Raw genomic sequence first — 24,621 nt, 5'->3', positions numbered from 1 at the left:
CAGGGCTGCAACTAGATTAAAACTTGGGAGGGACTAACCCTTCAAATATTGGAGGAGGTGCTAACTTCAGAGATTATGCAGAGGGGGCAACTCGCCTGTGTAAGGGTTTTCTCACCAAGGCATGTTTGTGGGAAGTAAGTGTGAAGTTGGCAGCAAATTGTGCAATTGAATGCACATCTGGCCACTGACACTGCAAAATACTAAACACACACACCCCCCCGGCCCCCTCAATTGACCCGATGCATGCATGGAAAGTTTGAGGGCAGCTGTTGGGTAAGATTTTCATATTTATGCTAAAACCTTTCTGACCTTGTCTCAACCTCAAAACCTTTTGGAGGGACTTGGTATTTATTTGACCTTGTCTCTAGGTGAGTAGGAATAGTCAACCCCCCTTCCGCCCCCCACCCCACCCACCTACCTCCAGCGCCACCTAGTCTTTTACTCCTTTTTATGGGTGACCTTTTTATGTGTCTATGTAGTGTTTGGTTGAAGTTATCGTTTCCTATAACTTTTGGGCTGAGGCTGGGTTGTAGCTTTGGTTTTCCTTGTTAATATTTCTTTCATGTACTTGGGTGAACTACTGTTCCCAAGTAATAGAGGGTTTTTCAACCCTCTTTACATTTTATATAGTGAGCAAGCACACCCCACCTTATGTGGAGTGCTGGGGGGGATACGATGTATCCCCTTGCTTACTTACCTGTGGCATTTATATTGCAATTGCAAGTTTACGTGAATGGCTGTTGGTAGTGGTTTTACCTTAGTGACTTGTTAGTCTTATTACTTGCAGGCTGTTAAATCGGCCTCCATAATGCACAGAAGGGGCACCACTTTTCTAAAATGGCGGGCTCCTTTTTTTCTCCATTTCTCGTTTTCTTGCAATTTCTGAGGTCTTCCCCAATGTTTCTAGGCAGGAACTACCTCGGAGTAAGTTTTGTCTTCAGCAGGAATCTTTTGTATTGCACAGCCAGGCTCCAGAGTATTTGAGAAGGCAGGAAGCGAGGGAGGAGTCCAAAACTCTGCAGCCCTTTGTCTTCCACTTGTCTGAAAGGGACCAAGTCCTAATGGGGGCCTGGTTGGCCTGATTGGACAAAGAGACTGCCACGTTCTATAAACTGCAGGGAGACGCTGCAGAGGTTGTGCTGTAGTTCCTGATATGTCATTTATAACGCACCTGTACAAGTGTTTCTAGGCGCGACAAGGAAGCGAGGACAGAAGGACAAAACCACCATCTTACTAGGCCTTGTCATTCAGATCACGCAAGTGTGATGGGGAAGGGAGAGAAGTGCCAGAGCGTTCGGGGGAAGGAGACGGTGCAATGCAACTAGTAAATGCTGCTGGGAGGTGGCTCATAAGTGCAGAGAATCAGTGGACTGTAGGGTTGCAGATACAGTCCCTTAAGTGATTGGGAGGCCCAGAGGCAGGGCAAGGGCAACCAGTCATGCTGGAGCCTGGTCCGGTATGTTAGTGGGTGGCCAGGTAACCAGTATGCACTGCAGACAGGGACATTGGCAACAGAGAGAGTAAGCCAAAGCGAAAAGGAAGTTCTTGAGTTGCTTTCGGAACCTTAGGTGGTCCTGAAAGTTTGAGAGGCAGGGACGTTGTTCCAGAGGGAGGCCCCAGCTGAGGACAGATCTAACCCCACTCTCTGCCTGGAAGAGAAGCATCTGACCCTCAGAGTTGGAGGTGGATAAGCAGAGGGTCCTAGAATGAAAATACTTAGACAAAGGTGGATGTAGTGTGGTTCCCGTGGCCTGAAAGCCTTGTGGGGGATGCAGAGGGTCTTGAACTTGATCCTTGCAGCCACAGGGAGCCAGTGGAGAGATTTCAGGGTTGGAGAGATACGATCCCTTGAGGACAAGTAAATGCTATATCATCCTCCACAGCCTACACCTGTAAGCTGATCAGAGCAGCTAGACCATACCGTTCTACAAATAGCTGCACCACGCTGGCAAGAGCACTCATGCTGTCCAAACTGGATTATTGTAACGCTCTCCCTGGGGTCCAAAAAATATATCCTGCAGAAAATTCAAATACTGCAAAATAATGACCTTAGAGTGGCACTAGGAATCTCCAAAAGAGAACATATCAACAATTAGAAGACCATCCAACTGGCTGGCTCTCCACAGTTGACAAAATTAAACTTAAAACTGCTTCTGTAATGTTTAAATGCCTTAATAATGCTGCACCGAGCTACCTAACAGATTCAGTAGTCACATCTAGACCTACTAGAGCAGCCTATACGAACTGCCTATCAGTCCCCCCCCCCCCTTCAAAATGACGACAACTGAAGGAAACCGTTTCCCCGTCAAAGCTGCCCAACTGTGGAACTCCCTCCCACCTACTACAAGGACTGACCAATTCTACCCACTCTTTAGATTAAATATGATCAAATGGCTTACAAAAAATGACAGTCTAGCTCTACTAGTTATTTGACCTAGCAACCAAACTGGACCCTGACCTTCCATTGTGACTCCTCACGTGTATTGCAGATGTACTACCTGCTGTACCGACTCTAATATTTGTAATGCATATGTACTACTTGCTGTATTCGCATTTATTTGTACCTTGATGTCTGTGTAACTTTGTAACATGTAAGCCTAAAGCATTCTTGTTCCCGCGCCCTGATCCCTTGGGGTCTGGCGTACTACAAATAAACAAAGGACAAGTCTCGCAGTCCTGTTCTGGATAAGTTGAAGAGGGCGGAGAGTAGAGGCAGGTAGATTTAGAAAGAGGCTGTTTCAGTAGTCCAGCCTAGAGAGGACCAAGGCTTTGGAGACGGTGAGCTTCTTCGGGAAAGTGAGAAAACGAACAATACCTCTGAGGAGGTGCAGCTGATAGTGACTTCTTGGAGATGTCCAAAATGTGAAGAGAGGAGAGGGTGGAGTCAAAGATGACCCCAAGGTTCCTGGCCTCACTGGATGGAGCAGGTAGAAGGCCCTCGGTGGGTGGCCAGAGTGAAAGGGGGGGGAAGGCTGGAGCAGGAGTCCCAATGAGAAGGATCTCAGTCTTACTGGCATTAAGGCAGAGATCGTTGGATGCACACATTCCTGAATAGCGAACAGACAGTCTGGTATGAGTCAAAGAGCAGTAGAGGCTGAGGGGATCCTGAAGGAGAGCTGGGTGTCATCCGCATTACACAAAGTTAGAACAGAAGGTAGATATGCAGTGGGCCAGAAGTGCCAAGTAATGGTTAAACAGCCAGGGAGAGGTTAGACCCCTGGGAAACACCACAAGTACAGAGAGAAATAGGATGGGAAAGACTTAAGTTGGACCTGGGAGGGTCGGTCATTGAGAAAGTAGGTCAACCAGGCAAAGGCCTGACCAGAGATACCCAGGTTGTCTCGGAGACAATTGAGCAGGATGGCGTGGTTGACCGTATCGAAAGCAGAGGATAGGTCCAGGAGAATGAGGAACAAAGGAAGGTTGGAGTCCAGATTGGAGAGCATGTCTTCACGGGTATTCAGGCGAGCGGTTTCCATGCTTCTGGCAGCTCTGAAGCTAGACTGGTGGTCATGGAGACAACCGAAGGATTCATTATGAAGATTGCTGGGAGAAGTATCGCACAAGATACTCACTGCACTCCCTTGTAATATGTGTAATCAATACAGTATTGATTGTGGTTAGTTACTAGTCATCTGGTTCTAGGTGCAAGGTAGATAAGACAACCTGGCACAGGGGTTGTGAAACTAAGACAGAACAATAAATTAAGTTCCCTAGTCGGGGACTCCCGTCCCTCACACACTTTCCACGGCTATAAAGCCAAACATTTCCGTCAGTGGTTAAAGAATTATAGGTTTTTCAGACAGATTGTCGGTAAATAATTTTTTTAAGAAAAAACTTTCATATCAATGAAATTTCAAATTTAGTTAATCAACTGTAGTTAATCAGTAAAGGTCATCGTTGGCGTCCATAAATTCACAAAGGATCATGTTCAATGATTTTTCATGAGAATGTATTCATCCAGCCCAACACGTTTCGAGTTCACTTAACTCTTCATCAGGGGCTGTATTATATTTCAATTCTGAAGAAAAATGTAAATATATATTTTAGTGGGATGTTGCCCATTAATCCTAAATCATAGTTCACATAATGCATCCGTAATTGTAAGTGCAACACATTGTGCCAACTTCTCAATACTCATAATGAATGTCTTGGCCTTCCACATCAGGTATATTAACACCTATTTACAATCAAAATGGTCAAACTTATTGCATCTTTCCACAACAGTCCCATAAAGCATCTAAATCTTCCCCATGGTGAATTGATCTTGTGTACATTATAGTGCATTGGGCATCCAAACATAGTTCATATGTACCGCCTCCGACCTAACGCTATATTGGATGGCCACACAGGCCCAATATGCTATGTATTGGTACCCGAGCCCTCTGACTCGCCCACATGTCAAGCTGGAAACACCGGCTCCAGCTGAGCTCAATATTTAGACTGATATTCTGCCGGGATTATGTGCCAGCCTCCCCCACTTGACCATGTAGCAGCTACTCTGCACGCCTGGGGCCGACTCCTGAACGCTACAGCTGAATCCTGCCCCTATTACAAATGGCTTCCTGTCTGGAATTTCACCGGACTGGAACCCACACAAGATACCGCCTTGGCTCGCCACTGGGGAACTTTTGTAGAGACTTTTTCCCCACTCGCTCGTATTTTGTGATTGATTTTTTTTTTTTGCTACACTTTCTTTGGTTATGGAGCCTGACAAACTCCAAAGGCATCATCTTTTACATTGTGTAACACAGCATCTTCAGTGCAGTGGCACAGGGGAAGTCTTTCAGATTTCACAAAAGTTTTAGTTGCCTACTCTGGGATAAACTACTATTTCCCAGAGCAGTAAAGTGAAATTGACTTTACTTACATCTGTAACTTTCTAGACCCAGCACACACCATCTTACAATAGGGTGCTGGAGGGGTTACGCTCCTTTTTCTAGCTTCTCATTTAACATTTTTTTTGTTATCCTTTTCTCACTGAATGACTGGTGGTAGTGGAGTGGCTTCGTTTTAACTACCATGGTGTACATTTACCGCGGGCTGCGTTCACAGCTGCAGTGAAGCACCCAAGGGTGCAATTTTTGTCCCAATGGCCGGTCTTCTTTTTTTGCCATTTGTTTGTGTAAAGGTGGTACTTGAGATTTACTCTGCGCCCCAAACCAGCTTTGGTCCCATTGTTCGCTTTGCCTTTGGCGGTATTCACGAGTGAAGCCCGCCTCTGGCTCCAGGGTGTCCTGGGTAGGCAGGAAGTGAGGGAAGTGCCCAACACACCCTGTGCTTAGTCTCCTAGGAGACCAAAATGCACTCTGTGGTGATTGGCCGGCTGACTGTCCGGCAAGGACAGCCACCCTGCTAGGTGACAGACAGCTAGGCTGGAATGAATGGGGGAGAACTGAATGAAAGGCAAGGCTTTTGGTTTGGAAGGCAGTCGACCACTGGACAAAGGAACTGAAGAACTTGAAGAGGACGCCTGCTGCAACTCCTGGACCGTTGGTTTGCCCGGGGAAGCTCTGCTGTTGTGCTGAAACTCTAAATTCGTATTGACAGAGAAGCCCCTGCAAGGACAACTTCTCCCTTTGAGTTGGTGGGACCTATCAACTCCAAAGTAAGCCACCTGGACATCCATCTCGGAGCTGGTTGAATTTCCAGAGCTGCTGCTGGAAACCGTATAGCCAGGGAGAGGAACACCAGATTGTGTGTTGCTTTTAAGCTGGCCTAGAGCGTTAGGAAGATCCTGCCGACTCCCGGGAAGTGGGACTGACCGATCCTGAGCCCCTTAAGAGTGTGGGACCCCAGAAGCAAGGAAAGTCCATCTTGACAGCCAGGAACCACAGTGTTGCTATTTGCGCAGACGCGAGGAGCTGAAACACTGAACAGCCACTGATTTGAAGATTGCCGGTTGCTAGCGGTGACCATCCCATTGCAGTGCAGAAGTCCCCAGAAGTTCTCCCTCTTGTCCCCACGACTGACACCCAGGAACAGAGATCTGTAGAGCTGCACAGGAACAGAAATCATCTGCTGCACTTTTTCTTCAATGCAAAGGTACTGTAAAGTCTGAGTGAACTTACCTCTCCCTGTAGAGTTACTTGCATCTTCTACTGCTCACAAGTCTCAGCTTGTGGACCTACATTTGATTCTTATTTTCTTCCAAGACGTCTAAAACATTTTGCAAAGCCTTTTCCATTTACCTACCAGAAGTGCTTCAGCCTATATAAGACTTTTGCCCATTGACTTTGGCTTAGCCTGTTTTACTGAATGACTCTTCTTGGGGATCCAAAAAAAAGTATTTGCTTACTTAAGAATATTTGTGGTCTCCCGTTCTAAATAACCTTTTCCTTTTACAAAATTTAACAGTATTCTAAATGCCAACAGTAATATATTAATGTCCCCAGCACCCTAGCTATTGAAGTCACCTGAGTGTGTAGGTTGTGTCTATGGGCCATCCCAAAAGGGTATTTACTGATTTAGAAACTAAGTATTGAAGTGTATTTGTTACTTTTTATATTGCTCCCTTCTGAAGAAGGCTTATTCTAACTGACAAATTAAACATACTTGTAACTGTAAATCTGTGTAACTCCACTACAGATCACAATGACCCCTCTCTAGAAGCTTGGCTGCTCTACATGCTACCAAAACTGTAGTACAAGCTTATACCAAAGGTTGGGTTTCCTATACCTGTAGTCGGAGTTGTTTGTAGTGTTCCCAGAGGGTACTGTATACAAACATTGCCTACCAGAGGCTGCTGAGATGCAGACTTGGATGTAGGCTCTCTACTTGGAGAGAACAGTCTGTTTTGCCTTTGGACAGGCGGCAGGCCAGTTTGTCAGTGTGCTTGATGCCCTCCACTTCCTCCCTGCCACACTACACTTGCGCTTAAGGGTGGCGAGGTCAGAATCATACCAAGAGTTGCTTTTAGATGCAAGCTTCAAGCAGATTCTCATGACTGGGGCAAAGACATCAAGAGTGTGGAAGATGGAGATAGAGATGAAGATTGGAAAGGGCTGTGTCCGATTGTAAGTCCGCCAAAGGAGTAGGAGGAGAGAGTGTAGTGGCAAAAGCCTCCACTGACGCACGCTTCATGGGGCGGTTGACTGCGAAGGTGGGTGGCAGTGCTGGGGACTGCTTCGCCTGAGGGGTAGAGAGCGGCAGGTGACAGGTGCAAAGAAGGCAGTCTGTCCAGGAGGAGTGGTGATGGGGTTGGTGAGGTTATAGAGATCAGAACATCAAGGGTGTGTCCTGCAGAGGGAGTCTGGCCAGAGGGTAGAATAGAGAGTCGCAGATGTCGCTAAAGAGCCCCGATTAGGGGCTAGTAGCATCCAAGTGGATGTTCAGTTCTCAGAGGAGGAGATGTAGACTTAAAGATTGCGGAGAGGTCCACCCGCTCGGAGAGGAAGGTGGTGACCTGGCCAGGCAGCTTGTTGATGGTGACCACAGTGAGAGAGGCCAGAAGAGATGGAGAGCCTGCAGACCAGGCATTCAAAGGAGGAGTAGGCCTACATAGGAATGACAGAAGCAGGGATCCACTCCCGGAAGATCAGGGCTACTCCCCTTCCAGGATGGCTGGTTCTGGGTTTGGAGAGGATGTTGTAGCCCTCAGGCAGGAGAGTCTCCTTGTGACAGAGCTGGCCGTGAACCAAGTCGCGGTCAGAGTACATCAAAGTCAAGCTCTTCCAGGAGACGGCAGATGTCGGAGGAGTGTTTTACAGCGGACCGAGATGAGAGTAGGGAGGTGGAACAGATTGCCACCTTTTGAAAGTGTTAGAGGAACCCGGGAATTGGCAGAGGGGGGGAAGGAGGAGATATGAGGATAGTTGGAGATGGAGTGTGCTAGAGGTGGCGGAAGGAGGAGAAGGCAGTGGCTAGAGAAGCAGCAGAGGGTGTCGGAGGTGGTAGTGAAGGAAGGAGGCGGCAGAGGAGCCAGAGAGGTGTAGTTGGGAGTAGCAGAAGAAAGGAAGTTGATAAGTCATGGAAAGCGTCTATCGAAAAGGAGATTGGCCTGAGCACCCTGGACCAAGACGGTACCATTTAAGTAGACATTAATGATGGTCTCTGAGTGGAAGGGTCCATGAGGGCCTTGCAGCGTTTACCACCATTAATGGGAGAGGAGGAAAAAAGAACAGACGATATGCGGGGTCCATATGTCTGGAGAGGGAACGACAGAGGATGTCAGTGAGGGTCTGTCTGGAGGAAGCACTTGTGTAGGTATCTGCAATAGGGAGGCCTGGGTTGGAGACTAGGATATCCCTTTTGAGCTTTTTCCTACCGGTCTGGTGTGAGTCGGTGGTTTGTGTGGGTGGGAGTTTGCCCATACCACTTGCCCCAGCCTATTGCTGGAACACACATACAGAGCTTTCTTAGAAGTCCCTGTAGACTTTAACTCAAAAGTGAATACTTATTTAAGAAGATCGCCTATGAACTTTAGGTTTCATGCAACTGAAACCTATCTCAACCTGCCTACAGCTGACGCCTAGACCACTAGTGTCCCTAGTCTGCCTCTTAGAGAACTCATGCAATAACTAGGGAAGGAGTGAATAAGATAAGGATTCTGTCTGGAAAAGTATAACCAGTGTAAAAGTACTTAGTTGCTGAAAGAATTCGTGTAGTTACTGTATCTCTGTCGAAGCGGGTGTTACAAAGTATCCTTATGTTTATGCTTAATTCTGCCTGTCTAAAAAGTGTAGAAGTTGCTATACTTATATTGAATGGTGTTCCCCCTCTTCTGAAAAGTTTGTATTGTTTTATCTTGTTTTAACTGAATGAATGTACAAGTTTACCAATAGGGTTTACCTATCTTGAATAATATTTTGTATTTAAAGTGTACCATAGGGGGTTGCTTTGCCTGATCTGCTTTATACAGATCTCAAGGACTGTTTTAGGTAAGACTTGCCTCTGGGTTGCTTGTAGCCTCTCTTAAAAGTAAATGGTTACTTACCTCGAATAGCTGCCGTTCTTCTAAACGTGTAAGTTAGAGCAGTTCCAAAATAGTCAAAGGGTTCATTACTTAGCTTTTTAAGACATTGGGTTGGTCTTAAAGAGTAATTGGGTTTTACTTTCCTTGAATTGCTGAGCGCATTTTAAAATGGTTATTGTGTATTAATACTTGTCATTGATTAGTTGATGGCCTCTCCAGAAAGTAGTAGTTTTACTAACCCTGAACTGAGTTTTGCAAAGTAGTGTTGCAAGGAGTATAGTTGTAACAAGGTTGGTTTATTAAGTGATTTCATAACCGTGTGTAACTGCATGACTGACGGGGTCTACTATCCTTGAATTACTGCTGTATTTTAAAAGTATATCTAACCTGGTTTTACTCCCCAACAATAGCTGATTGCATTGTGAATGTGTAATAGGTTTGACTCACCTTGAACTGCTGATTGGAATTCTTAACAGTTATACCTTGGGCTGTAACCCTTAAGTATTGAGTTGGGTTTTATAATTGTCCCCCCCAGGATTTATCTGGGCCTACTTGTATTTAAATAAACCATTAATGTTTTTAAATATAGTATTTCAGTGTTTCTTTGGACCAAATGTATGCTACAATTTCTTAGTATCAAGCTACAGCCCTCTCCCCCTCCTAAGATCAGCCTGGCTGCTCTGTCCATGCTACCCCCAGCCTCGGATGGTATAGCCTTATACTAAGAGTGGAGCTTATGTACTGCCTCAGATTGAATGGAAAACGTTCCAGGTGCTACAGCTATGACCTTCTTGTGAATGTGCTGTGCTCTGATACTGCTCCCTCTGAGGCTACTGCTTTTAGTAGGGATGTCCGGTGCAGTCAAACCAGTGGTGGGTAGAAACAAACTGGTTTCTACTGTTCCTCCATCGTTTTTTATAAGTTTTAATTCTGTGTTTAAGCCACCCTTAGTGCCTGCTGGATTTTAAGTGTCCTGTTTATTGTGCAATTGTTAGGCGCTTATACAACAAGTAAATTGTTTCAAAATGCCCGCTGGCATCAGGGAGGGAATATGGGATGAAGAACAATGAATACACTGGAGGATAAAGACCAACCCACTAGGCCTTGTGAGCATTCAGAGCGTGAAAGTGCAGGTAGAGGAGAGGGGAAGAGGGAGAGGGCTGGTAAGTGCTGGAGTGCCTGTGCTCGTAAGTGCTCTCTTCCATTGGTTAATCTTCTATTCTCTATAAAGAAAGTTAGATGGCTTTAAAACATTGACACACTATTGATACATGAACGAATGTCTACCCTTGTGATATGGATTTCTTTTTTGTTACATCTAACTCAATTTCAGTACAACTGTATGATGCAGCAGCAAATAGTGATTCATTTCAGCGGTCATGGCCTTTGTAAATATTCCATACTGGTAAAACTAACTTGCAGTCTGTTGCAAAATAGATCTTGTACTGGTGAACAGGGATTGGATTTGTTTTCTTCTAATGTGTTTGATCTCCCTTTTCTAGATGAAACACATCGGTTGAATGAAGATAGCGAGCAAAACAATGTTTCTCTCTATGTGAATACTGAAGATGGCAAAGAGAAGTTTCAAGTTGAAACCGCTGTAGTTGAACATAATTTTGATGTTCAAACGCAAGATGACAGTTGGGACTCACGAATCGGAAAGAAGTCGCAATCTTCATCAGGTATATTTCAAACCCACGACTCATTAAGTTCTGCAATATATGACTGGGATGAACAAGACCAGGAAGATAACAGAGCAATGGAAAATCAGGCTGATTTTAATAATGAGCATTTGGAGCTTACAAATCAAGGGGACGGGCTCACAAACCCAAATGATACTGATGATCTTCAGGAAGCATTTGATGAAGATGATTTGCAAAGTGTTGTCAAGCTTAGCAATTGCAGGACTTACTGTAGACCCAACAAAGGAAGGCATTCACAAGGGACAGCTGATTTTGACAAAGTAATGGATGGCACAAGTCATTCTGTGGCCAAGGCAGATGTGTCTGACAAAAAGCTGAACACAACAAAAAAATGTGCTCCAAGTAGTACGGTCAGGACCAGTGGACGGACTAGAGATTACACTGTCCTCCATCCCTCTTGCTTGTCGGTCTGCAATGTGACAATACAGGATACCCTGGATAGAAGTATAGAGGATTTAACAGCTACTACCGATTTAGGAGAAGCTGGGCGTCTCCGAAAGAAAGCAGACCTTGCAACCACCAAAACGTACAACCGATTTCGACCTAGCAATAGAAAATCGAAAAAGGATGCAAAACTGGAGTTTTTTGGGTTTGAAGACCAGGATGAGGGTGGTGGTGGTGGTGAAGGGTCTAAAATTCCTGGCCGCTCAAGTTATAGAATAAAATATTTTGGGTTTGAGGAGCTAAGTGATAGCGATGAGGATGATGAAGAGGAGTGGCATGTGGCAGAAATGAAAACTAAAAAGAAAGAAAGAATGGCAAAATTACCACCGGTCCCACTTCCATTGCGATCGGAAGCATATGCAAATTTACATTCCAGGCAATCCACTACTAACATAGGTGAGTGATCAATCATCTAGTCGGCTGTACTACTTTGAGTCAAACCAAAATTGTTGATGCAGTGAAAATAGACTTGCACAGATCTATTTTTGATGTAATGGTCTTAATCCTAAAAATGTTTTATTTTTCTTAAAACAACTGCCATTGATTTGGTCAGTCATGTCAATTTGTTCTTTTGGTTATACTGTAGACTGTTTCTATTGGCACAAATATTTTGCTTAAGGCTCTTAAAATGTCTTTACGCATGATAGTTTGTATTGTTACACTATCCACCATGGAGATGTTTGCTTTGAATATATTCTGGTTAGTAGATAGAAACCTCACTTTGAAATAAAAACAAAAAATGGTACTAGGACGGTACATTTTGTTCGTATGCCTGTGCATTACATCAAAGTCCTTGACAGCGATTTCATTTATAAAGTGCACAAACAACCCTTAGGCATTGAGGCGCTGTTGCAGTTACAAGTCAGAAAGCGTACTTTGTCATACAGTTAGCAGATTGCATCTGTAATAAGAAACAAAGAACAGTTGCATAGAAAAGAAAGTAGTAACAAACATGTTGCAAGGACTGCTGGTGTGATATTTACAGGACTAAAGGCTACATTTTCAAGTACTAATCACACTTCCTGGTTTTTGTTTTTATTCAAACTCCCTGACCAGTGTAATTAAGAATGTCATGGGTTCCATTTTTGGAGTGAATCAGATGGAAATGTGAATTGATTTGCAGAATTGCAAAATTATGGACTGTTCTTCCTCATTTATAGTTCACCGATTATGGTGAAGCAAATAGTTCTGAACAATAAAAAATTCCTCTATTTGTTCTGGAAAGGAGGTCAAAGTCTGAGGTCCATGCATCAGCTTGGCTTTGTTCCATGGAAGTTTAACACTGCATCGGCTAGTCCTGTAGCCATACTAAACAGTTTTGACTTCAAGGATTACACTGTAGGATGACCCCAAATGTGAATTGGCTGCTTTTTTGCTCTTTATTCTCAGAGCTACCCTTACTTGAGTTTAAAAGTTAGTTCATCTGTCAGCATCTAGTTTGAGTGCACTATAAAACTGGTTTAGACTGATCAGATTCTAGAATGTTTGTGGTAAGCTTATGGTTTGAAACTCCATGATCCAGGATGCTATCTTAATAGGTGGCACGTGTTTCAGCTTTCCATAGGTGGAGCTCAGTTCCTACCAAAACTCTTTTAATACATTGTATGTTAGGGGGATATGCTTCCTTATCTTGACACCCTTTAAGCAATGTTTAATCAAATGGACCTATGGGTTTTCTTCTGACTCTTAGCAAGAATGCTATTTTCCAGATTGGTCTTCTAAAAGTCCAGGTGACATTGATTCTCTTTGAAGGAATACACAATGTCCTAGCTATACTTGGGTATTGTCCTACCCTACACATATGGGCAATTTGTTTTTCCAGAGACCAGCCTTGCTATTTTATGTAGGGGTGACTTGGTAATTTGACAATTTTCCTATTGCATAATGTGTACTGCATGTCTATCGCACTCTTGAAAGCCTATTACTTTGTGCTAAATATGTTTGGTATTTAAATAAGCTAGCGGTGTTCCACTATGATTAACTGATGCAAGCAAATGCAATTCCATTGTTAATTTAGTTGAATCTTGGTGCTGTTTGGGTTTTTAATTATTTTCTAATATTGGGTGTGATTAGCGAGGGCAGATCAAAAGTTTTATTACCTGAATAAACTTGATGATTTTGCTAATTCCTCAGCAATCTTACATATTGTACTTTCATGGAATCCTTATTTCCTTCCTTTTTAGTATGGCTGTTTCATTGCTTCCTTACTACATACAAGAATTGTATTAACCTCTTTTTGCCTGAGCTAGTCCATTTGCAGTCTGCAAGATCCAGACCTCCTTTGATTCTTGAAAATAAAAGATTGAGAAAGCAGAAAGAAAGGAGAATGACCAAAGTTATTCCTGAAATACAAAATAATTGGTATATTCACTGTGTTAAAGTTTAGGAAGGGGGGGGATTAATATACTATTTGTTAGCATGGGGTATGTGCCATCCTACAAGAATAAAACATGACTGCGTAGGTGTTTACTTTCCATATAACCTCATTAACATGCCCTGCTCTATTATCTGGAACACTAAGCTACATGTCCGAAATGCTGCTAACTCATTAGGTTTGCTTGTTCGAAAGGCCTTGGTAAGTAGCAAAATATACAACACTTATTATAGATTCACCTTTCTTTTATTGTGGCTGGCATATTGTTTCAAAGCACCATTCATCTTGTTCACCATTCATTAAAGTGACATGATTTAATGGATTATGGTAACTTGAGGGGGTAATGGTTTGTTCAGCATTGAAGAAAAGGTTGTCCACATTTTCAAGTATCTTGCTGTTTGATTAGACAGAAAGGTTTGTCGACCCAATGTTGGAGGCAAACCTTCCTTGATTTCAGGAGCAGGAGAGTACCATTGATAAGATTTATTCTGGATGTTAAAATGTGAGATCAGTGTGCATCAGTTTCCACCTAAGGTGTACATTTGTTATTTACATGAGGGTCCATGGGGACTCAAATCTGTTGAGTATTGGCAAAAACCAGATGCGGGTGGTTTGACCATGTATGGTTATGGATGTATACATTAAAATAGGGGTCTAATTCGAGGGGGCACCCAAAGCATGCCTTTCATTGGGGGTCTAAATAGATTGAGAACATTTGTTGCTTTGCTGTATGTTGAACCATTCCACCATTGGTGATAATTTGGCTGCTAAAACCCCAGCTCCGTATAGCAATTGAGCAAAAGTAATATACTTTCTGATGTTTGTTAATCTACTTAGAATCACATGCTGTGCATAGGTCCGACATCCAGTGGTCACTGCGGAGTATTGCATTTTGTTTTTCGTAGTCAAAAAGGGGACGTCGACAAGGCGTGTCTAACACTATCCCTATAGTGACGTGCGTTGTACCCACAATCCCTCACGCGTCGAGTGTAACGCTTACCTTAGACGACTCAGGGACACCACGTGATATTCTGAACTTCTCAGGGTGCGCAGTTATCTTTTGTTCACTACCCCAACTGGACTCTCTTTCTATACCACAAAAACAAATTACCACACGAAATGAATGAAAAGAGTTCTAATGTAGTGAAAATATTAAAAGGTTCAAATTCTTAAAACTGTGTAGTTCCGTTACCTTAGTTGGTGATTTGCTTAGCTCTCCATCCTGTTTCTGTGCAGGGGTGCATGTTCTGAAGAAGGGTCAAAACTAGGGAAGATAGACTGCCCAATATGAATTTTCGGTTATAAATAAATGCCTATGGTGAGGTGGAAAGAGATTAACCGATTTTCAACAACACAACCGTGACTGAAGAGGAAGGGTTGTTCTCTGGAAATCCTAAAAATATCTCAAAGGTGCTACTCCTAAAATATACCCAGTCAGGAATGGTATTGCAACAAACTACTTACAAGAAAAAACCTTACTGTGTCTAAAACCGAATGTGCACAACCCTAAACCTTTTATGTACCTTAATGTGTGGAATTAGTGTACCTAACTGTGACAGAAAAAACGGAACACTTCTGTTCATAGAACAAAAAATCTCCTCACAACCCCCTAGCTCCGTAAGGCTAATACGATACGGTGGTTAAACATACACTCACCCTATAAGAACAATGTACACAGCGCACTAGCCTTTTAGGAACCGCAAAATCGGTATAAAGAAAAAAATTGGGTAACGAATACTTGCTGTGGAAGGAGACCGAACAGGAATGAGTGCCTCGAAATCTCCTCACAAACCAAACGCCAAAAGGAAATGCGTCTCCGCCAGCTCACACACTGACGAACGCAAACTCCACACAGAGTTCACAGAATTGTTGCCGCGGAATGGAACAGGAAAACCATGACCATGGCACTACAGAGAGGGTATCTATGGATTACAAGGGAAACTGAGGAATTCCTGTCAGAGGGATGAACCGCGGTAAGCGTCCGCTGACACAGCTGAAGACGCGAAGCGCCGTTGAACAAGGGGGGAGGGGCTTAAGTACTCCAGAGTGACAGAAAACTAGACCGCTTGCCCAATCTAGTGTTTGTAACATCAGGCGGCCATGTTGGTTGATGAGGAAGAGCCCCACCCTACCTATTCCTTGACCAGGACTTGTAAGCGGCCACCCAGGAAATTTTGGAAATTCTTTTGAGAGGGAACCCCGTAGTCATGACAGTATTCCCCCCCCAAGGCCCCTCCTAAACTGAATTCCCCCCTCCCTGGTTTGGACGGGTGGTTGCGGTGAAAGGTTCTGAGTAACCTAGGGGCATGAACATTCTCGCATGGTTCCCAAGTTCTGTCTTGAGGGCCATAACCCTTCCAATCCACTAAGTAGAATAGCTTATTACGCACAATCTTAGAATCTAAGATGGCCTTGACTTCATATTCTAGTTGGTCATTATCTACAACAATAGGGGCTGGTGCTTCGGAAATTCGTGTGTTTGGATTAACAGGTTTTAAAAGAGATACGTGAAATACTGAATGGATTTTCATGGTTTTTGGAAGGGTTAGCTTGATGGCCACAGGATTGATGATTTTTTCAATAGCAAAAGGTCCCAGGAAGCGGGGAAGGAATTTTCTAGATCCCTTCAAGGTCAGATTTCGAGTGGCTAACCAAACCAAATTTCCCACTTCATACTCTGGTGCAACACATCTTTTGTCGTCAGCAAATTTCTTCTGGGATTTTTTAGCCACAGATAATTGTTCTCGAGCTTGAGCTATGGCAGTGGTGATTTTTTCATGCAGAGATTTTACTGCTGGCATTTCTAACGGTTCCGGTGGATCGTAAACTGAGGTACGTGGATGTCGATCATGCAAGGTGTAAAAAGGACTCAAACCAGTGGAGGAATGGACAGAATTGTTATATGCATATTCAGTTATCCACAAAACGTTCAGCCAGGTGTCTTCTAGTTGATGTAACATACATCTAAGGTACTGCTCCAAGGTTTGATTGGTTCGCTCAGTTTGACCGTCAGTTTGGGGATGATGACTGGTGGACAAACGTACATCGATTTTAGCCAATTCACAACATTTTCTCCAAAACTTGGAGACAAATTGGCTTCCTCGATCAGAGATTATCACCGTAGGAAAGCCATGCAGCTTCACAATATTCTCCAAAAAGGTTTTTGCCAGCACTGAGGCTGATTGTAATCCTTTCAATGCTATAAAATGCGCCATCTTGGAGAACAAGTCCACCACCATGATCGTGTCAAACCCTTCACAAGGAGGCAAATCTGTGATGAAGTCCATGGAGATGGTGTGCCAAGGGGTTGGTGGCACATTCAACGGCAGAAGCAAGCCAGCAGGTTTCTTTTTTGATTCTTGTTTTGAGCGCAGTTACCACAAGTTTTCAAATGCTGAATGATATCTTTTCTCCAAGTAGGCCACCAATATGACCTCTTAACCTTCTCCATGGTCTTTTTGATTCCGGGGTGACCTTCCAAAAGAGTGTCATGGTAGTTGGTAACCACTTTTTCTTGCAGTTGTGGCGTGGGCAAGTACAACCGTTCCTGATAAAAGGGAAGGCCCTCCTGCACAGTAAAGCCTTCTCCTCTGGATTCCCAGTTCAACAATTCATCCTGCGTAAGGTGGTTTTGAATTTCCATTTTTAATTCTTCAAGAGCAGAGTCTGTCGTGTTCATTACTCCCAGGATTTTTTCTCCAGAAATTATCTCCACAGGATTCACCGGCACATAGGCTTCTTCCCCGTTACCCATTCGTGACAAGGCATCCGCCTTTCCATTTCGCACTCCTGGTCTGAAGGTGATAACAAAATCATACTCGGCGAGAAAGAGAGCCCATCGTAACTGTCTTGAAGATTGTGCCTGTGCAGAGCGTAAGTATTGCAAGTTCCGATGGTCGGTGAAGATGGTCATAGTGTGTCGTGCGCCCAGCAAGTGATGTCTCCATTCCTTCAAGGCACAAATTATAGCCAAAAACTCCTTATCTGTAATGGTGTAATTCAATTCTGCAGCGGAGAATTTTTTAGACCAGAAGGCTACTGGGTGCATTTCTTGGGTGCCAAGATCACGCTGAGACAACACAGCTCCCATTGCTACATTTGAAGCATCGGTTTCAACCACAAACGGAAGATCAGGTCTAGGATGTTGTAGAACAGGTGCAGCAGTAAATTGTTCCTTTAGTTTCTTAAATGCCTCATCAGCTTCATTAGTCCATTCAAATTTCCTGTTTTTTCTAAGTAGGGAGGTGATAGGATGAACTAGGCGAGAGAAATCAGAAATAAACCGCCTATAGAAATTTGCAAATCCCAGAAAACTCTGGATTCCTTTGACAGAAGTTGGAGCAGGCCAAGACAGGATGGCATCAACTTTTCTGTTATCCATTTTGATTCCACTTGAAGATAGAATGAACCCCAAGAATTCAATTTCGGGGACATGGAAATGACACTTCTCCAATTTCACATACAGAGAATTTTCTTGGAGCCTTTGAAGCACCGATGTGACGTGCTTAACATGATCCGCCAGGTTCGCAGAGAAAATTAGAATGTCATCCACATAGACCACCACACAGATGTCCAGTAGTTCTCTAAAGATATCATTCATAAAGGACTGAAAGGCAGCAGGAGCATTGCAAAGCCCGAAGGGCATGACTTGATACTCGAAGAGCCCGAATCGTGTTCGAAAAGCGGTTTTCCACTCCTCACCTTTCTTAATGCGAATGAGATGATAGGCACCTCTAAGATCAAGCTTGGTGAATATTCGTGCCTGCTTCACCTGATCCAGCAAAGTCGAAATAAGGGGAAGAGGATAGCGGTTCTTCACAGTGATTTGATTCAGTGCTCTGTAATCTATGCAGGTTCGCAAATCCCCTTCCTTCTTGGGCACAAAAAAAAGAGGAGATGCCACCGGTGACTTGGACGGTCTAATAAACCCATTGGCCAGGTATTGATCCAGATAAGACTTCAGATGCGCATTTTCTTTTTCAGTGAGGGCATAAATTCTGCTGCAAGGAAGTTGAGCCCCTGGAATGAGATCGATTTGACAGTCATATGGTCTGTGCGGGGGCAAAATTTCCACCTGCCGTTCTTCTTGAAAAATAGCCTGGAATCTTTTGTATTCTACTGGTAACGAACCGATGAGACCTAAAGTGGTGTTGCTTGCTATCTCAAACTGCCTGGCGTTTTTCGAACCTTCTGCAGAAAAACACATACTCTGACATTTGGAGTTAAACGTCAATGTCCGGGAACACCAATCGATCACAGGGTTATGCTTCTCCAACCAAGGTATTCCCAAGATGATCTGGAATTGAGGAGCTTGAATCAGGTCAAAAGAGATCCTCTGCCTGTGCCCTTCCTGGCAAAGCATCATGAGGGGGTCAGTGCACTGGGTTACGGGGCCTGACACCAAAGGTGTGCCATCCACCCCGGAAACATTTTCAGCTTCCAACTTATTCCTCAAAGGGAATCCCAATTTACTAGCCAGATGTTGATCCATGTAGTTGCCAATGGCCCCACAGTCTATGTATGCAACTAATGCATGCCTCTCTGTGGGGTTCTTCTGGCAAGAAAGGACTATAGGACACACGAAGTGTGAGGTCGCTGCAACCTTTTCCATGCTCGACAAGCGGACCTCTAGACTTGTCGGGCACTGGAGTTTTCCGCTGTCTGTTTTTTTTTTTATCCGGATTAATTCCTCCTAAAGGCTTCCGTGAAGGTTTTACTGGACAATCCTTTAAAAAGTGACCGGCCTTGCCACAATACAAACACAACTGTAGTTGTTGTCTCTTCTCGCTTTCTGCTTGGGAAATAGGGCCTCGAATTCCGCCCAACTGCATGGGTTCATTGGGAACATCCAATCCTGACTTCGACACTGGTTCTCTTGGACGGACTACAAGGGGTCGACTGTCCTGACGAGCTCGATCCGTCCTCCTATCCTGAAGACGATGATCCAACTGAATCGTCAGATCTATGAATTCTGTGAGACATTCAGGCGGATTGACAACTTGAGCGAGAACATCCTTCAGCTCATTGCGCAGACCACGATAAAACAACGTCACTCTCTTTTCTGTAGGCCAATTTGTTTCTGCCACTAATCGATTAAAAGTGGCTACATATGCAAGCAGCTCCTGATTGCCCTGCTTAAGTGACAGTAACTCATTGTCCAATGCCTGACCTTGTGAATGGCGAGCAAACAGTTTCTCTAACTCTCATTGGAATTCTGAAAAGTTCTGTAACACGGGATCATCCCGATTAACCAAAGGAATGGACCAATCGGCTGCATGACCACCTAAATAAGACAACACAAAGGCAACCTTTGATTGGTCAGTGGAGAACACGCCAGGTCTGCACAAAAAATGTAGTCTGCACTGATTTAAAAACACTGCAAACCTTTTTGGGTCCCCCGTGAATCTTTCGGGAGGGGCCAAGGGAATATTCCCTGGAATCACCACTTGGACTGGAACTGAGGGCGATGTTGATGAGGAAGCTTGGGCATTACTTTGGGGAAGGGGAACCTGTCCCGCCTGATTCTGTAATAACTGGTGAGCCAATTCTTCAGTTCGTTCCCTATTGATTCCCAGTTCCCTTCTAAGAGCACCGGTTTCGGTCCGGGCTGCATGGACTTCAGCTCTAAGTTCTCCCAATAGTTGAGCTAACTGGTTTACCTCAGAAGTTCCCATGATGCCCAGGCGGAGTATTTTTTTATTTGGCTTCGCGTTCTGTAACGCTTACCTTGGACTCCTCAGGGACACCACGTGATATTCTGAACTTCTCAGGGTGCGCAGTTATCTTTTGTTCACTACCCCAACTGGACTCTCTTTCTATACCACAAAAACAAATTACCACACGAAATGAATGATAAGAGTTCTAATGTAGTGAAAATATTAAAAGGTTCAAATTCTTAAAACTGTGTAGTTCCGTTACCTTAGTTGGTGATTTGGTTAGCTCTCCATCCTGTTTCTGTGCAGGGGTGCATGTTCTGAAGAAGGGTCAAAACTAGGGAAGATAGACTGCCCAATATGAATTTTCGGTTATAAATAAATGCCTATGGTGAGGTGGAAAGAGATTTAACCTATTTTCAACAACACAACCGTGACTGAAGAGGAAGGGTTGTTCTCTGGAAATCCTAAAAATATCTCAAAGGTGCTACTCCTAAAATATACCCAGTCAGGAATGGTATTGCAACAAACTACTTAAAAGAAAAAACCTTACTGTGTCTAAAACCGAATGTGCACAACCCTAAACCTTTTATGTACCTTAATGTGTGGAATTAGTGTACCTAACTGTGACAGAAAAAACGGAACACTTCTGTTCATAGAACAAAAATCTCCTCACAACCCCCTAGCTCCGTAAGGCTAATACGATACGGTGGTTAAACATACACTCACCCTGTAAGAACAATGTACACAGCGCACTAGCCTTTTAGGAACCGTAAAATCGGTATAAAGAAAAAAATTGGGTAACGAATACTTGCTGTGGAAGGAGACCGAACAGGAATGAGTGCCTCCATCTCCTCACAAACCAAACACCAAAAGGAAATGCGTCTCCGCCATCTCACACACTGACGAACGCAAACTCCACACAGAGTTCACAGAATTGTTGCTGCGGAATGGAACAGGAAAACAATGACCATGGCACTACAGAGAGGGTATCTATGGATTACAAGGGAAACTGAGGAATTCCTGTCAGAGGGATGAACCGCGGTAAGCGTCCGCTGACACAGCTGAAGACGCGAAGCGCCGTTGAACAAGGGGGGAGGGGCTTAAGTACTCCAGAGTGACAGAAAACTAGACCGCTTGCCCAATCTAGTGTTTGTAACATCAGGCGGCCATGTTGGTTGATGAGGAAGAGCCCCACCCTACCTATTCCTTGACCAGGACTTGTAAGCGGCCACCCAGGAAATTTTGGAAATTCTTTTGAGAGGGAACCCCGTAGTCATGACATCGAGGTCCCTCAGATTGTTTTTTTCCACCCAGCTTCTGGTCGCCTTACGCGGAGCTCCTCGAGAGACATTGCAAATACTTACTACGGACCTCGGTCCTTAATTATACTTATTATATTGTTAAAGATCCCTCCCCTCGATGTTAGCTGTGAAGCTGTTTCTCCGCCGAGCAAGTTTTCGACGGAGGGGAAGAGACGGAGGAGATCCTTCGGCGCTGCCGAACACGTGGCCTGGCCTCGCCGGCCAACATACAGTAGGGAGAGTGGGGGTTCGAACTTTTATCTTCTCTTTGAGAATGTTTTTCTTTCTCCCCTATCTTTCCCTTGGGGTTGTTATCACCAGTTATTATTGCCTCAGCTATGGAGAGGACACCTTTTAAGTTTTACCCACGCTGTAGGGGCAAATACACTTGGAAGGACAAACACAAGCTCTGTAATCGTTGCTTGCCCCTCGATCATAAGGAGGACAGCTGCGCGGCCTGTAAGCTCTTGAAACCAAGAACTCTTAAAGAACGAAAAGTTAAGAGGTGGGCGGACTACGCTATGTCGAAGTCAGTTTCCTCACCCGCCGCCGCTGTTACAGAAAGTGACCAGGAGGGTGATAACTCGACGTCCGTTACGGAAGTCATTAACCCCCAGAAGGAGCGCTCGCGCTCCTCGACGTCCGTCCCCAGCCCCGACGGGCTCGGCTCACGCCCTGCTTATGGGGATGAACACCCCGGCGACAAGGACACACATAGACCCCATAGGCCTAAGCACACAACCCACGGCTCTTCTTCGTCGAAGACGAAGGATCCATCAGCGCCGAAGGGGACGCAGGGCACTCCGGCGTCTACCTCAGACCGTAAGGGTCTCGAGCCCCACCCGCAAACGCAGCCGCGACCAGCGATTGGGCTTTCATCAAACACGGGCGCTACCTCAAAATCATCCGACGTAACGCTCCATAGAGCGGCTGTCGAGGAACAACGCGTAACGCAGGCAACGTCGACACCAGAGCCCTTTACTGACAAACTCGTTGTCGAGAGCCTGGCGAGAATTGTTTCCGAAGACCAACGTAAGCGGACGACGAAAAAAACATCGAATACCGCACAAAAAGCTATGGAAACGCCGAAAAAACGCAAGAGTAACCAGGAACTGCCCCCTTCATCTAAGGGCACTTCTGAACTACCGGAGGGCTTTTCAGAGGGCGACGGAAACCTTTCTTCGACGTTGTGGGAGCGTTCTAAGCGTTTTGAAGGTGAAGACACTGATTTCCCCCCTCTATACTATTCAGGGGTCCCCCATGAGACCCTTGAAAGACTCCATTCTTGTATGGAGAAAATGGAAAGGTTTTTGGGAAGCCAAAACCCACCCACACCCAAAAGACCAAGAAAATGGCCCCAGGATGACCCTAGGGTCAAGATTCCTAGGCTGTTTCCCCCTTCTACAGACTTATATGACCTCACTGAAGAGGAGCAATACCTCGAGGAAGATGAGTGTTTGGGTGGAGAGGAAGAACATGAGGAAGAGGGGTTTGAAGAAGATCCTTACACTGGTGCAGGAGCTTTTGAAGAAGATACAGCTACCTCGCAGCCCTGGCAATCCCCATCAGTGCAGCCTTGGCAATCCCCATCAGTGCACTCAGACCCTGATGTCTTTCACCCTTCTCCTCCCAAGGATTCACCTATTGGAAACACCTCTCCCATAGATGACCAACCTTCACTTAATGCACTATTGCCAAGGCAGCAGCACATTTTGAAATAGACACAGGGGAGACTCTTCCTGACGTAGACTTTGTAGAGAAAGTTATTAAAGAAAAAGCCCCTGTTAGTCAGTCTATTCCGCTCCTGGCTTCTATAAAGAGAAGAATAACTCCTTCCCTTTCCAATCCTGCCTTAGTCAGAGGGGTCAACCCTCGGATAGAGAAGCTCTTCAGCCCTTCGTCCTCTGACCCTTTGTACATCAGAGGACATTCTATTCCGGACTCCCTCGTAGTTACTAATACAAGAAAAAGAGCGGGGGTACCACTATCCACTAGTGAGGCACCACCTGACAAAGAGGGCAAGAAGCTCTATGCACTTGGGAAGAGAATCACGACCTCCGCCGCCTTCTCAACTAGGATTGCAAATAACAATTCCCTACTAGCTAGCTACGCAGATGCACAGTGGAGTAAGCTGCGCAGCGAAGCAGAGGACGCACCAGAACCCCTGCGTTCACGCCTGTTAGCTATAATCTCAGAGGGAACTCTTGTAAACCAGGGCATCGTAAAGAACTCCTTAGATGCCGCAGAGACGGCTGGCCGTTCCCTGGTTCAGGAAATACTTCTCAAACGCCATGTCTGGCTGCGCAATTCGGGTTTTAAGCCGGAAACCCAGGCTTCCCTGATAAATGAGCCCATAGAACAAACACATCTGTTTGGGAAAGCAGTTGATGAGGGCCTAGAACATGCAAAGAAAGAGTTTGATACCATCAAGACCCTTGACCAAATTTCTAGGCCCCCTAACAGACGCAGCTATGGCAATAGACGCTCCTTTCGTGGCCAACGCCAGCAGCAAAACCAACAGCAATTTTACTCTGCTACCACCTGGCCCTCTAACCAGGGTAACAACACCCAGTTCAGTCAAAGAGGCCAACGCCGTGGCAAAGGAAGAGGTCGCGGCTCCAGCCCCAAAGGTTCCACGCCCAATACCAACAAATGACCCGAAGATTCGGGTCCCCTCCCATGCATCACCGGTCGGGGGCCGGCTAACATCGTTCCTTTCAGCATGGGAGGGAATATCGTCAGACCGCTGGGTATTATCCACCATAGCCCACGGATACTGCATCGAATTCAACGGTTCCCCGAAGTACAGAAACCCACGGAACCGACGCATGACACCGGAACACCTCACCATTCTTCTTCAAGAAGTAGAAGAGCTACTGAAAAAAGAGGCTATAGAGGTTGTCCCCCTATCTCAGGTAACAGAAGGTATTTATTCAGTGTACTTCCTTGTACCCAAAAAGGACTTAACCATGCGCCCTGTATTAGATCTGCGCCCAGCGAACAAGTTTGTCAAACCCCAAGAGTTTTGTATGGTGACCTTGCAGGAAGTAATCCCACTGTTATCACAAGGGGATTACATGACAACACTAGACATGAAAGATGCATACTTTCATATTTTAATGTTGCCAGCGCACAGAAAATACCTCCGGTTCAAGATAGAGAATAAACACTACCAGTTCAGAGTACTACCCTTCGGGATAGCATCTGCACCAAGGGTATTCACGAAAGT

General features: G+C 44.9%; 1 protein-coding gene across 1 annotated transcript in view; it reads left to right on the top strand.

The window, feature by feature from the left end:
* WAPL (WAPL cohesin release factor) overlaps window positions 1-24,621 on the top strand; it is a 1,736,851-nt gene that overhangs the window by 86,063 nt on the left and 1,626,167 nt on the right. The window contains exon 3 of the mRNA XM_069610766.1: window positions 10,417-11,457. Within this exon, the coding sequence (XP_069466867.1) occupies window positions 10,417-11,457 (1,041 nt within the window). The remainder of the gene's footprint in view (window positions 1-10,416; window positions 11,458-24,621) is intronic.

This window comes from Ambystoma mexicanum, chromosome 8 (genome assembly GCF_040938575.1).
Source record: "Ambystoma mexicanum isolate Mex_15411 chromosome 8, UKY_AmexF1_1, whole genome shotgun sequence".
Lineage (NCBI taxonomy): Eukaryota > Metazoa > Chordata > Amphibia > Caudata > Ambystomatidae > Ambystoma > Ambystoma mexicanum.
Note: the sequence above shows the minus strand (reverse complement) of the source record. Positions and strands in the feature narration are given on the sequence as shown.